The 15567-nt window shown below is 42.6% G+C and overlaps 1 protein-coding gene across 1 annotated transcript; it reads left to right on the top strand.

Moving 5' to 3' along the window:
* The first annotated feature begins 2346 nt into the window (after positions 1-2346).
* Positions 2347-11632, top strand: LOC107374589 (angiotensin-converting enzyme). The gene is made up of 13 exons (XM_054749096.2): positions 2347-2722; positions 3706-3864; positions 3964-4051; positions 7297-7440; positions 7546-7737; positions 7970-8067; positions 8152-8321; positions 8391-8614; positions 8693-8837; positions 9010-9108; positions 10939-11061; positions 11130-11333; positions 11444-11632. Exons 1-13 carry the CDS (start codon positions 2486-2488, stop codon positions 11454-11456), a joined length of 1896 nt encoding a protein of 631 aa, XP_054605071.1. The 5' UTR covers positions 2347-2485; the 3' UTR covers positions 11457-11632.
* Positions 11633-15567: the final 3935 nt, after the last annotated feature.

The raw sequence follows: 15567 nt of genomic DNA, 5'->3' as shown, positions 1-15567 counted from the left end.
TTTGTTTGACTTCCTGAGAAAAGTGGACTAATTTGGAGAATATAGGATATTTATAATATAAAATAATGTATAGATGAGTATAATTTTATACAGTGACTGTCCCACTTGGACTCACACTCCTAGACAGTAGATGCCACCCGCTATTAAAAAAACAAAAAACAAGAAGCCCTCCCTTTGTGGTCTCCAAGCTGGGAATGGGAACTGAGAGTGAAATATATGGATTTCCTCCCCGACACTCCACGGTGCAGCGTTACTGAGGAGCCTTCACTCTGCTGGACACATTTATTTATCCAAGCGCACAGATCTAACAGTGTTTTGTTTCTTCTAGCTTTTCACACCACTTGTTAATGATGTGCTTCAGAAAAAGGGTCCATGTGGATTTTATTTTTATTTTGGGAGATAATTGACCTCACCTGGTGCGCCTGATTGCGCCAGCCTGCTCTGCCTCTCCTCAGCGAGCTGCTGCTGGTGGAAGAACTGCTATAAAGAGGTCATTTTAAAGTGGGTTGGGTTGAATCTTCAGAGGAGAGACACGGTGGTCCTCACTCGGTTGAGGTTGGGGCATTGTGGTCTTCGAGGCGGGCTGATTTTGGTGGGGAAACACATGGACAGGAGGTGTGATTGTGGGGAGCTTGAGTCTGTGTGCCATGTTCTTCTGCGCTGTGGACGGTATGGTCGTGAGAGGAGGCCTATTTTCGGAGGTTGAGGGCTACGGGTCTGTCGGTGTTTGGGTGTGGAGGACAGGCGTAGGGTGTGGACCCTGATGTGGTATCTGCATGTGACAGGGGTTTATGAGAGGCTGTGACTCTCCCTGATGGTATGTTTGGGCGGCTGTGGCAGCAATACGCCTCGTGGGCGTCTAGCCCAGGGGCGGAGCTATGGCCCGCCCAGTTTGACAGAGTGCCCACCCAAAAGGGGCAGGGCCAGGCAGTAGCTTGGTGTTGCTATAGCAACACCAAGATGTGGCCAAGCAAGCAACTGCTTAGCAACCCCAGTTATGTTGTAACAACAATTACAATATGAAATTATTATTTTAATGAATGTGGACTTTTTTCACTGTGTAATAAAAATACTGTAACTTTTCTGTCTGGTATTAATTTTAATCATATTATGAATAAGTTTTCCAGTTTGCTTGTTGGAGTTGTAATTTGGTCTTTTCTAGATAAAAAAAGCGAATTGGCACCTGTTTACTGACACTAAGCAACTATTAACCTACTGCAGAGAAAATATTCTGATGCCATCCCTGCCACCCAGTGAGGTTCATGATTTTTTTTTTCTCAGAAGCATCCTCCTGCCCTGGACTTCTCACAGCTGAACCGGGCATCTCCCAGAGTCTCATCATCATTGATATTGATCAGCGGTGTAAACTGAGAAAGGACTGGGTGTGAGGGGGAGACAGACGTGCGATACGGAGCGGACACGCAAGGACCTTTTTTATCTGATGCTTTTCCTTGCACTTACGTTAATCCAGTAAAGGAAACGAATCATTTCATCCGGGTATCTCGTCGGGTCTGCTTTAATCCTCTAAGGCCATTTTATTTGGTTCTGTTCATTTTATTGTTTTGTGGACCGAGGCTTTGGGTGGAAGATTCCGGAGGTGATGGGTCGTCCCGCACCACATCGGCGTGTCACTGTCCATGGTCCTGAATGAGACAGAGCTCTTGAGAGCCGGTGAGGAGAGGGGGTGTGGTTGGAGGTGTATGCTGCTTAGTCAAGGTGTGTGTCTGTGTGCTTGCATCATGCTTGCTGATTATTCCCCTGTGGAGGGCGCGGTAGCTGAGAATCATCTGATCTGATCTCTGGTTTTGTACCACCACCTGCTGCATCCTGAGCTATCTGCAGCATGAAGAACAGTCAAAAATCCTGATTTTTGAAACATGCGGTGACCTCTGGCAGGCTGCAGTCTTTTGGATCTTCAGCTCTTAGCTGATAGCCTGCAGCTAGGGTGCTGAGACGAGCATGGCAGCATGCCTGGCGGAGATTAGAACCTGTCCAGCCTGAAAGTTCACACTAGAGAGTGTGCAGGTCTTAGCCCAGAGCGGGAGTCCAGCGTCTGTAACAGTCCTTAAAGTTGAAATTTAACAGAGATCCATGGAATAAGTATCTAATGTATAATCTTCTATCATAGGATTATTTGTGGCTTGAGAGATTTTATTAAAACATGTCACTTTGACGTGCACACGCGCGGCACACATCTCATATGAGCTTTGAAATTAATTAGGCCCATCAAGATTTTTCTAGGCCCACCCATTTGCTACGTTCTGGCTCTGCCACTGGTCTAGCCTGTCTCGCTCACTGAAGAAGAAGAAGGGTTGGGTTAAACTGGCACTTTAAAAGAAGTGCTTGTTGCTTTCTGAGCATTTCAGCAGCGGCAGCCGCCAGGTTGGGAGAAAAGACGCACCGGTTGGAGAAGTGGATTAGGCAGCTCGTTTGTAGGATTTGAACCCTTTTCTTCTCCTCAACCCTTGTTAAGTTGGAGCCAGCCATGGGTGGAGGTGGTGTACACAGGTTAGTAAAGTCTCTGCTGCTGCTTCTGCCAGTGCTGCTGCGCTGTGAAGCACTGCGAGAGAGCTGGCAGCCTGGAAACTACACCAACAGCACAGCTGACGCGCAGAGGTTCCTCAGAGATTACAACAGCACTGCTGAGGAGGTGTTCTTCTTCAGCGTGTCAGCCAGCTGGAACTACTACACAAACCTAACGGATTATAACTCCAACCTCCAGGTAGGGACACCCTCCAGTCTTGGTGCCAGAAAGTCTCTCATCACAACTTCTGACTCCAGACTGAAGCAGGTTCAAATAAAATGGAGTAGCCATACTAAATAAAATCAGGGTTCTGTGATCACCTGTCTCACATTAATTTTAATTTTAAATCAAAGCAGCAATATTCCCAGATAGGATGTCAATGATGCACACTCCTCCGGTCTCTTCATCTAGCTTTTTATCTGATGGGCTAGTTTTAATTTTCTGTAACTGTATGTTGGCTTAAACGTTAAACATTTGTTCATGGGTAGTTTTCATTCTGCAGACACATTTATACAAAAGAACTTGCCAAGTTATGTTAACATACATGATTTTTGACCTGGAGACCTTCTATTGCAAGGCTGCAGGGCTTCAGCTGTGCCACCATGCAGCTGGATCTTGTTCTTGAATGTGTATTTAGTAATCAAGTAAGAATTCTGCCAAAAGCCATTTGTTTTCATCTGAAGGAAAATGACTCAGAATGTCACCCATTTTTGTAATGAGGAGCTAAATACTGCAGGTAAATGCAGCATTTCCCACAATATCCTGTGGTTTAGATGGTTGATCTTAAATCTTACAGAAGTTTACAGCATGCAGTCGTTTTTCATGTTTTGCCTAATGTTACACAGCAGTCCTGACGCAGTCAGGTCAGTTCTGCAAGTCTTTGTCTAATGGTGAGAATCCTTCGATCTTTTTTAGTGCATAAAGAAAAAATTCTTGGGGTGGGAATGTGTATTAGCTCACCCTGCATTGGACATCAGATCTGAACGGGGTCTTATGTTTTTCTGTTAAACAGAGTTGTACTGTTTCCATTTGGTAGCAACATCCTTTTGGACAAGCCTTTGGGTGATTTAGTATCCAGTTCAGGAAGATGTCTACAAATATGAAGACTCATTTTAAGGGATTCACATAAATGCCCTTCAGCATGACTAAAACATCCTTTCATGTCTGCCATTTCTTTTCAGGTTAGTGCAGATCTAGAGGAACAAGCCTTCACTGAGGCCTGGGGGAAGAAGGCCAAGCAGGTCTTTTCTAATGAGCTTCTTGACTTTGAAGACATGAGGCTGATGGGGGGCATCATGCTGCTGGGACCTGCCAACCTTCCCCAGAAGGAAAGAGAGGAGGTTTGATTGTCTCTATCTTGCTCTAATATTTCCATAAGCTTTTTTACAGAGTGTTTTGAAAACTGAGATCTTGACTATCCCTTCTTAATTCGTCTGTAGTACAACACCATTCTCAGCATCATGGAACGTATTTATTCAACAACTAAGGTACACCCACGGCCAAACATAAGCTGGAGCCTGGAACCTGGTGAGTGAACCCAACCAGATGTGAAGTATATGTGAATGAGGGTTAACAGTTTTTCTGAAAGCCGTCATGTTTCAAGTAGTTAATGGTCTGACATGTGGCACCAGTTGGTTAACCTAAATATTGATGTAATTAGGGGTGCACCATAATGAGAATTCTTGGCAAAAACAAAAATGATGAAACAAAGGCTGAAAAATGATCATGTCAATATTTAGAACCATAGCATTTATGACTACGGTGCGCACTAACTTCACAAAATTAAGGCATTTCAAATCCATGAAAATATTTATATAGCACTGACATAACAATGAACAATATGAATTAAAATGTTTCATTTGACCCCACTCATGTAGATTCAATAAATTATAAAAGTGCAGGCTTAAAACTGAAAGGTCTTGTAAGGACAGTAAAATGACTCCTTTAAGCAGGAAAGTTGCAATATTGCGTTTAACGAGCCACGGCTGCAATTATAATCCCTAATGAAGTTATTGCTTTACACCAGATGGTAAAGATGTGTAACCCCAATCTGGGCAATAACGTGTTATATAGTTGATATGCAACACTGACGATTAAAATGGAGTGTTTCCTCATCAACTCTCCAGGTGTCATTTTGGACAAAATCTAGCTCTGAACTCCCAAAGCAGCTGTAACACCTGCAGAGTTCATTTGCAGACTCTACCCACCCATCCATCCATTCTAAAAGTTGGACTGGTAGCGACCACTTGGCTGCAGTAGGCGAGGTGCATTGTGGGGAGTCATGCATTTTAGCTCTATTTTGAGGTGTTTATGCTTGTTTATTTTGGGGGCTTGTGGTGGTAGTAATGAGGTTTTGCTTCGATTGTCATGTTGGTACTGTAAGTGAGGAGGTCGATCAAAGGAATGGGACCACTCTGCGTTCCACTGTCACCATAAAAATGTGGTGCATGGTTCATACTACATACTCAGGTCTCTGCTCTTTGTGTTCCTCTCCCACTGACTGATCACAGTCATGAGGTATACAAGGCATGAGTTAGCCAGTGTTTTTCGGTGTTGCTGGTAGTTTCCTGGCATAGCACACTGACAATTAAAATTCATTAATTCATGGTGATTATTAACAAAGGCATAGCGAAGGATGTCTCTGAATTTCAGGAAAGGACTGCCCACTCCTCGCTTTTTTGGGGGGGGGGGGGGGGGGGTGTTCTGCATGAGAACACCCAGTTATCCTTGTAATGTAGCTGCCGGTCCTGCAACCAACTTCTAGCGGTAATCTGAAATGACTTTCTCCAAATAGTATACTGAACGTTAGCTCACCGATCAAGCAGAAAACCAGAGGCAGAGGTATCTGTGGGGAGCCCAACCTTCGCTATTCGCAGGAAGCAGGGTTTTTCCTGCATTCAAATTTTCATGGCGGCCGGCTCCAGCTAATTTTGTGCTGCCCCAGAGTGATCTCACTCTGCCCCCAGCTATATGGATGTTATTTTAAATGCAGTTACAGCGTTGCGCCACTATAGGGGCGCTGTATCAGCAGCGGTGCACCGAAAAGCACTAAAACCGCTGCAGAAAAAGATCAAAAGTTGCTTTTCTTGCTAGTTGGTACATATCTATGGTTGGTGCTATTGACGTCCTGATTTTCCCCCAGGCTCTTCCATATCAGAGCAGGGCTGTACAGTGCAACGAAAAAAAAACTGTCTGTGCGTGTCTGTCTATTTTTAAACGTAGCACTGGTGCAATATCTTTGAATTACTATTTTCCCCAGAACTTTATTGAACAAAAGTAAGTTACGTGTAAGAAAAATCCTTTTTACTGGCGCACAATGTGGTCATCTGGATGCAGTGGAGGAAAATAAAGGAACCAGCAAAAGCATAAGATGTGAATTTCTATATAAATATGGAAATACAATCTGATTGGTCTTTGAATGTTTAACCAGAAGAATTAGAATTATTTGTTTATTCAGGGATCGTAAAACATTTCGTATCAATTCAGACAGAATCAAGTTTATAAAAAGTAAGAAATTTATTTTCTAAAAATTAAAAACATGACAACTAGGGGACACTTTATGTGATGAATGGAATGTGAGGTGCGATGATGTGTGAATGTGATGTTATCAGAACCTTTGTATCTGGAGAAACTGAGTTCTGAGTGGGAGTGAATTTGGTCTGCTTTAAACTATAAGTGATGGTTTATAAAACCACATCAGACACAATCTGTCGAGTCTACGTACCCTCTTGGAGACCCCTGTTGTAGATCCAGAATGTCAGGAAGTCCATGGACCCCAAAGGTACTGAAGTCCGTAGAAGAAACCGCAGTGCCACTAGACCAGTCTCGAGATGTCTCCAGGTCACAACAGGTAGTTATTTGAAAGTATGGAAGACTCTTAAGGAGTCGGAGCTGGTTCAGCTTTATTCTGAAGGAACAGTTTGCGGTCAGCTGTAGCGTGCAACAGGTTTTGACAGCTTGTCAAAAGATGCGATGGGAGAAGAGGTTTCCTCCGATGGCCAGTCAGTTAGCTCAACTGAATCACTTAGGAAGTAATTATGTTTTAATAATGGCCATATTTTGGTTTACTGACAAATCAGAACTTGCCATGAAAAGGGGTTTTGCCAACCAACCTCAGATGCATACCTCCCTCAGATATGAAGATGCTGATTTTGTGGATAAGAAAATATCTATGTGCAGTGACGTTAATTTTAACTTGCGTCATGGAGATATGGTGAGTGTGTCTTGTCCAGTCACGTTGGTTGATTAAATATATGGGTCATATATTTCATTTCATCCTTATTAATCTAAGCACAGATTAATCAAAAACATTTCATTTAACCACATTGTTCATTCCATTTCATCATTATTTTAACACTTCTTTATTTATAACGGTTCATTCTTATAAAAGTTCATTTCATTAAATGATCTAATTATGAAAGTTCATCCTTTTTCCGTGAAGCAAAGCAGTCTTGGATAAGAGGGAGCTTGCGAGGGACCTTGGGCCAACAACAGTATCTTTCTTGCAGATTAAAGGCGGCAGCTTCAAACTAATGTCACCATCTGACAGGATACTGGAGAGGTTAAACTGTAGATGAAAAACTGACCATTTCTGTAGGCTACAAATGCTTCACCAGAATGAAAGAGAAATATGTAAAAGAGAAATGTGTAAAAATGTACAGTTACAGGAAATGCAAATATTTATATGGGAAACTTTTGTCCTTTTAGCAGCCGCGACTTGTTTCTACTGTAGCTTGTCTGCTCTGAGAGAAAATTGTTGTTTGTGTTTAAAGAGCTAACAGACATCATGGCTAACTCCAGGAGCTACAAGAAGTTGCTCTACGTTTGGGAAGCCTGGCACAATGACTCCGGCGTGCCTATAAAGGCGTACTACCCCAGGTTTGTCGAGCTCAGCAACAAAGCCTCTAGAGGAGATGGTGAGAATATATTTTTTAAATGGAAAAACTGCAAAGACAAATGGCAAAAAGAAATCCAACACAGAGGATGTAAACTGATCTAATTTGGGACGTCTAATTCTGCAGGATTCAATGACACTGGAGCAGAGTGGCGCTCTTGGTTCGAGTCTCCATCTTTTGAGCAGGATATAGAAAAGCTCTACAGGGCCATCGAGCCACTTTACCTTAACCTGCATGCATTTGTGCGCCGCAAACTCTACAACTTCTATGGACCCAGATATATCAACCTGAAGGGACCGATTCCTGCACACCTGCTGGGTACGGTGCATTTGGTTACAGATGTTTTTAAAAAAGGTAGTTTAAAATGGGAAATATGTCCATAAATGGAGCTGTTATTACAATTCCTTAACGTTAACTAAGGTCAGTAGCAGCATGGTATCATGATGCAGACATGGAACTGAATAAACATTCTTTGTGAAGGGATTTCTTTAGTGGAGTATCTTGTATGGAGTCAGAACAGCCATGTAAGTGTTTCCATCCTCACTCTAAGGAAATATGTGGGCCCAGACCTGGAACAACATCTTTGACATGATGGTCCCATTTCCTGACAAACCCAACCTGGATGTGACGGCTGAAATGGTTAAACAAGTCAGTGGGGAAACTTATGCTACTGCAGTGGGAAAGGCTTCTAAATTTTCTGAATGTTTGTAAAATGACTCTTATTGCCCACAGGGCTACAATGCTACACACATGTTCCGTGTGGCCGAGGATTTCTTCACCTCCTTGGATTTAGCAAAAATGCCTAACGAATTCTGGGAAGGTTCTATGCTTGTTAAGCCGGAGGATCGAGAGGTAGAGTGTCAAACGTCTGCCTGGGACTTTTACAACCGCAAAGACTTCAGGTAAGCTGGTTTATCTGGTAAACAATTTACCTGTAAAGCTTGTATTCAATAATCATTAAACCTCCTCAGGATTATGCAGTGCACCACAGTGACCATGGAGCAGCTCATCACTGCTCACCGTGAGATGGCACACATCGAGTATTTCATGCAGTACAAGGACCAGCCTGTGGGCTTTCGCGGTGGAGCCAACCCCGCATTTCACGAAGCCATCAGCGATCTTGTGTCACTTTCTGTTTGGACCCCAAAGCACCTGCACAAAATTAACCTGCTAGAATCAGTGACCTCTGACGAAGGTAACAATGCCACCCTGTTGAATATCAGTATTCAAACCTGAGTTTTGCCAAAACCAACTTTGGATGTTTCCTCCCCAGAAACTGACCTTAACTTCCTGTTGAATGTGGCTCTGGAGAAGATTGCCTTCCTTCCTTTTGGCTACCTCGTTGACCAGTGGAGATGGAGGGTGTTTGATGGGCGCACCCCCCCTGATAAATACAACTCTGAGTGGTGGTACCTCAGGTGGGGCATAGTTTAAATTTACATATTGCTACAGTTTAAGCTAACAGTAGGATTTTTACATATTTTTGTGTAATAATCCTGATGCTTAGCCTATTCAGAATGTACCTCTTTTTTATTTATTTATTTAATTAATTTATTTTATAAAAAAAATTTTGGCACTCTTTTCTTATAGAACCAAATACCAAGGAATTTGCCCGCCCACCAAGCGTACAGAGGACCAATTTGATCCTGGTGCAAAATTCCACATCCCTGCAAATTATCCATACATCAGGTATCTGATCTCATGTTTTCCAGTCCAAGTGGAATGGTCCCAGGCGAGAAGTAGGACCCATTGGCTTTCTAGGTTCAATATACATCTCCAACATGATCATACAAACATCCTTTGAACGGGTTTGTGCTTAAAGGGGAACATGACACACAATTTTCAAACAGCTTGCAGCTAAAACCAGCAGTGTATACGAAAAAAATTTTTAGATGGAGTGAAATTGTACTACAATTGTCAGCAGGTAAAAAAAAAAAAGGGAAATTCTAGACCAAATTCTTGTTGGGCAAATTCAACAAGCCCAATGACCATTCTAGATTCATTTTGTTGATGTCTTTCAGGTAAAATAACTTATTCCCTGGTTCTTTAAAGGTAAAAGTAGTTTCCTGCTCCTCTGCCCTACTGGTAGAAAGGGGAATTACATCTGTCATAAACAGCCCTGTTGTAGCTAGCTTTAACGAGCTAACATTGGCATGAGCAAATTAATACTAAAACAAAGTAAAGCTCTACACTGTTAAACAAAACGTATAACTTATTAGTACAGTAGCAACAAAGCCATGTCACAATCTGTATGTGGTTTTGTAACCTTGTTTAGCTCCCTCAAACTAGTGTAGGCCATGCCGATGTTCACTCTGGTTTTAGCTCTTTGCTTCACCTCCAAAGACATTACTTACTTTTAACTTCCAGTCTCTGCCATGATGCCAATAGAAAAAGCAAACTTCTTTTTCTTCTGTGCTTTTTATTGATTGGTGAACTGAAAATGCTAATCGCTAGCATCACAGCTAACAGCCATAAAGGAGGTAATGAGTGCCCCCTCGGACACCTATCTGCTCCACAAACAAGTGTGGTCGTTCGTCAGCAGAGGGATGCTGGGTCCCCGGCGGGGGTGGTCGCCCCTGGGTCCCGGGTCGCTGGGTCCCGGGCTCGGCCGGCTAGGGGGTGGGAGGCTGCGGGCGGGCCTGTGGGATTGCCGCTGATGTCTCCCGGGACTCTGCCGGCTGCTGGTTGTGGCCCCCCGGGGCGATCCTCTGTGCCTCTCGAGGGGGGCAGGGGCCTTCCTGGTTGCAGTCTCCTTGGGGTTCCTGTGTTCTGGGGCAGCGCCTGGATCTCTGGGACTTGGAGCTCCCCCCGTCTCCTGCGCATCTTTGGGGGGCGGATCTGTGGTCCCTCACACTCTCTGTTGGACGCTCCTATAGAGAAACCTTAAATAAACAAGCGCGTGTACACACACAGGTGCTCACATGGTGCTCTCAAAAGTATGGGCTTGGGCACGTTAAACACAGGTCTTAAGACTATGGTGGGCACTTAATGCACTGTGATTTATTATCGTGATTCTTCAGTTAAGCAATGTTGATTATATATTTTTTTCATCAAGTTGACGCAGTGATAGCTAGATCTTGTTGTATTGTTGTTGTGTCCTTTTTTTTGTCCTTTTGTTTTTTTTTTTGTCTTTTTCTGCAGGTCTAGAAGCAGACTCTTGTTCATTGTTTATTTTTGTGGAACCCCCCCCCCCTCTCCCCACCTTTTCTTTTCCTTTCTCTTTCACCTCTGTCTCCGTGTCTGGACGGAATTACAAAGCATTCAACAAAATTAACAATAAAGTTTTAAGTATCAGGCGTGACATTAAAAGCAAACGCTTTGATGCTCCACCTGAGAATAAATCTGTAAGGCTTGTCACCAGCATTCAGACATCAATTCTGCTTGCTTCACAGCCAAACAGGACACGGTAAAAAAAAAAAAAAAAAAAAAAAAAGCAGAGGGATGCAAAGTGGTGTAATATGAAAAAGGTCAAGTTTCTAATGCGACCAACCTAATTTTTTTCTCCCCTGTCTTCTGCAGCTATTTTATCAGCTTCATCCTGCAGTTCCAGTTTCACGAGAAGCTGTGTGAAGCAGCCCATCACACTGGCCCTCTGCACACATGTGACATCTACCGGTCTGCAGAAGCAGGAGCCATTCTAAAGTATGCCCAAGCCAGATCTTGAGTTCAAAACACTGAAAATGCAACATTAATGTCTGTCCTTCTCAAAGGAAAGTTCTTCAGGCTGGCTCTTCCAAACTTTGGCCTGATGTGCTCCAGGAGGCCATTGGCACCAGAAAGATAAATGCCAACTCACTAATGAAATACTTTGAGCCTCTAACAAAGTGGCTGCAAGAACAAAATGTGAAAGAGACCCTGGGATGGCCTGAATTTAGCTGGGTCCCACCCATTCCTGAGGGCTACACAGGAGATGGGTGAGACCTTGAATCCAAGTGGCAACAGTGCTATTGTGAAGGATTAAATGAAGAATATTTCAGACATGGTGCACATCAGTCTACTAATTTCCTCCTTTTCTTTTACCCAGTCAGGAATACTGATGTGGTCCATTCAAAGAAGTCATGTGAAGTGATGTAGAACAGACTTCACTGAATCCCAAGAGGGAGGCCATGGTGAGAAGTTGTCTGGAGTCTCTGAACTCTTGCTGCTGCTGCTCTTTAGCTTCATTGTACATCCATGATATTCTTTGTACGAATAAATAAAACAAAGAAATTGAGTCATTGCTTTTATCAAATCAGTTCAAGTTTTATTATGAAAACTTTCATGCATCAAATCCAATTGACATAAGTTTAAATCAAGCTCGCACAATCCTGGGAATCTTCAGCCTGGCCTGCCAAACTCGTCCTGTTTAATTCTGCACAGAAAGTGTCTGGTAACTTAACAGGCTGAGGGCCGGGATTAGTCAGCTCAAAAATAACCAATCAGAAAAAAGACGGAAATACGGATTGTACCGCGCAACTCCGTAGTTTTATTAGCTGTAGTAAAAAAAAAAGGCATCTGACAACGCCGCAAACATCTAGTTTTTTTTTTTAGAAGAAATGCTTTTAGCCCTTCTACTTGTGGTTTTAAAGACATTCAAGTCATTTAGAACAGAGGAAAGAGCCACAGCGAACTCCGCTGCTGTCTTCACTGTTTATGAGAAACTGAGCATCGCTATGTGTTACGCCCACGACGCTGCAGTTTTTTAGCTGGTCAAAAATGGAATTTGGTGACAGCACAAACATCTTTCTTTAGAAGAAAGGCTTTTAGTGCTTTTACTTGTTTTAAAGATGTGTCCAAGTAATTTAGACCAGAGGAAAAAGCAGCAGCGAACTCCGTTTCAGTTGCCATGTTCGACAAACTCTGCATTATAGTGTGTGACGAATGCTTCTCAGCGCTGATTGGCTCTGTTAGAGTTCTCACGGGGTGGGGTTATTTGAATAAGAGAGTTTCCAGACCCTTTCTCTGTGTAGAATTAAACAGAGGAGGAGTCTGGCAGGCCAGGCTGGGAAATTTTTTTATGCCAACACGGAAGGGACAAAAATTGCTTTTCCACCTTCATCCTGTAGGGGCTGACACCAGAAGTGAGCAAATCCTCATTGATTCCCAAGTTAAAAATGCCAATTTCACAGCAGAAATAAACATGTTTACAGCCTGGTTCAAAAACCTATTTTAGATTTAATAGATCTACACTCACCTAAAGGATTATTAGGAACACCTGTTCAACTTCTCCTTAATGCAATTATCTAATCAACCAATCACATGGCAGTTGCTTCAATGCATTTAGGAGTGTGTTCCTGGTCAAGACAATCTCCTGAACTCCAAAGTGAATGTCAGAATGGGAAAGAAAGGTGATTTAAGCATTTTTGAGCTCGGCATGGTTGTTGGTGCCAGATGGGCTGATCTGAGTAATTCACAATCTGCTCAGTTACTGGGATTTTCACGCACAACCATTTCTAGGGTTTACAAAGAATGGTGTGAAAAGGGAAAAACCTCCAGTATGTGACAGTCCTGTGGGCGAAAATGCCTTGTTGATGCTAGCGGACAGAGGTGAATGGGCTGACTGATTCAAGCTGATAGAAGAGCAACTTTGACTGGAATAACCACTCATTACAATTGAGGAATGCAGCAAAGCATTTGTGAAGCCACAACACGCACAACCTTGAGGCGGATGGGCTACAACAGCAGAAGACCTCACAAGAAGCCACGCCTTCTCGCAGATACAAAGATGTTTTTAACCTTAATATGTATCTTATTGTAATGTGTATGAGTGTAAACAATGATTAACTTGTTAAATCAAACAAATAGGGATTTGTGACATAAATGGATCATTGTAAGAACAATTTTCATTTCAAATTCATCGATTTAAGCACAGATTATTCAAACATTTCATTTAAACATCTTGTTCATTCATTACATATGATTATTTAACTTATAACTATAACATCGTGGAGTCTTCACGTATTCAGAGTGAAGAATGTTGACGTCTGGCGTTCTCACAGTGAGTGCAAGAGCCTTGGGAGAGAATGTTTGTCTGGATGTTTTGTCTTCATGGAATGTCAACACGCGCTGAGCAGAACCTTCTGGATTTAGAAGGCCAAATAGAAAGTGGACTTATGCTGGAGATAAAAGGTCACTATGTTGGTCAATATACAGGTGAAAATTGACCCTTTGGACGTTACACCTTTCAAGTCCTGTACTCTTTTGTGCCTGCCCACTTGAGAGGGATTAACATCCACCCAGAGTTGAGAAACTGGATTTCACTCAGAGACTGAAACAATGCTTTACTATTTGCTTTTATGTTTATTTTTCAGCATGTCAGCTTGGGTCAAGTCAGGTAAAAAGGTGTGTCGCTGGTTCACTTCTTTCTGTTGGCAAATCTCCCGTAACTTGTTGACTGGCTCTTGCTTTTGCCTTTCTGCAGATTATGCATGCATGAACAATCTTTTGGACAAGTCTTCTTCTTTTCACAACCCACACCTTTTTCCTCATCCTTAACAGATGCAGCACTGACTCATTAACCGAACCCGGCTCGGCCCAGCAGCATGGAACCAGCTTGACCCTACAGGCTCGGCCTGGCAGCACCGAACCAGCGTGACTCCACCGGCTCGTTGTGACAGCACCGAACCCGGTGTGTCTGGTCCAGCAGCACTGAACCAGGAGTGGTTTGATTGAGATAGGACCAACAACATTGCGTTGCGGTGATTACGCAAATTGAACAACTATCTGATTGGCAGGGATGCCTGGAGGAAGAGCTGCATGACGAGGCAAAGACATGGCTCAAGATGACCTGGAGGAGATCAAACGATCACTGAACTTCATGTCAGGTGAGCTGTCAAATATAACAGCACAGCAGAATCAATTATTGAGGCTGGTGGAGGAGGTGAAAGAACTTAAAGTACTGTTGACTGAAAAATACTAAAAGATAACAGCTTTAGAGCAAAGAGTTGATGAACTTGAACAGTACACAAGAAGAGAGGATCTGATAATAATGGGACTGGAAACCTATGGAACTAGGATTGGGACAATATTCAGCGTAACTTGTACCAAGTTTTGTAACTTCGAACATGTTTCATCACATGTAACTTTGGATTCGTAACTTGTAACTTTAGTTTTCTAACTTATAATTCTCAATTTGTACTTGTATTTCTTATTTTGTAACAGAAAAATTGTGTTTTGTACATGTATTTTTTATTTTGTAAAATCAAACTTTTATTTTGTACATTTACTACTCATTTTGTAACATCATTCATTCAGAAACATGAAACTTTCGTTTTGTAACTAGCAGACTTTCAAATTGAAAAAAATCAAGGTACAAGTTTGAAATCAAAACTCTCAAAACACACATTTCATTCTACAGGTACAAACCTCAAATCCTACAGTGTTACGAATCTTTTTGTCTCGATTCTAGCGTCAGTGGGGGGAACTTGGGTGGAACCAATGAGAGCACGAGTCTTGGCTACCAATCACGTTTCTTGAATTCCTGTCCAATCATTGGGAGAGGAGGGCAGGGTTTTGTCAGAGCTGTAGAGAGTTACGACACTCCAATAGACTCCTATGGGAAGTCACGTGGTTCATGTAGTTTCGAATAGTTCCAAACAGCCCCGCTGCTGCATTGACTGCAGTTCATTTTCGGTGTTTCGGAAGGATTTTCTCCGGTAAGTTGATGAAATGTCATCATTTTGTTGCATTGTGAAGCGTTAGCTAACCGCTTCGTTGTCTCCTCACAGAACAAGGTTATCCCAGCATGCTTTGCGTGCCGGCTGTGGATTTTCAACAGGCAGAGAAAATGGGGAGAGCTACGAAGTTTTAAATGTAAGTTTGTTATAAACTAGCCGTAGAAATCTTAAAAAGCTTAAAGCGGTTCAGTTTATAGACATTTTTCGTTTGTATATTTGTTCTTTAAATTACATTTTAGGCAGAAATCAGCCAGAACGAGTTTGTATCGCGGGTCCCAGTTATTCCCGTGTGTGTGTGTGTGTGTGTGTGTGTGTGTGTGTGTGTGTGTGTGTGTGTGTGTGTGTGTGAGTGTGTGTGTGTGTGTGTGTGTGTGTGTGTGTGTGTGTGTGTGTGTGTGTGTGTGTGTGTGTGTGTGTGTAGCGAATTAAACTTGTCATTTGTTTTAAGGACAATGGAGCAAAGAAGCGTTTTTATTAAGCTTAGAGGTGAAGA

The sequence above is a fragment of the Nothobranchius furzeri genome, chromosome 16, assembly GCF_043380555.1.
Source record: "Nothobranchius furzeri strain GRZ-AD chromosome 16, NfurGRZ-RIMD1, whole genome shotgun sequence".
NCBI lineage: Eukaryota > Metazoa > Chordata > Actinopteri > Cyprinodontiformes > Nothobranchiidae > Nothobranchius > Nothobranchius furzeri.
The sequence above is the reverse complement of the archived record's forward strand: the minus strand, read 5'-3'. Positions and strand labels throughout refer to the sequence as shown.

Coding starts and splice junctions, on each gene's coding strand:
- LOC107374589 (XM_054749096.2), top strand. CDS start 2,486: ATGGGTGGAGGTGGTGTACACAGGTTAGTAAAGTCTCTGCTGCTGCTT. Junction 2,723..3,705: donor ATTATAACTCCAACCTCCAG/GTAGGGACACCC, acceptor ATTTCTTTTCAG/GTTAGTGCAGATCTAGAGGA. Junction 7,738..7,969: donor GATTCCTGCACACCTGCTGG/GTACGGTGCATT, acceptor CCTCACTCTAAG/GAAATATGTGGGCCCAGACC.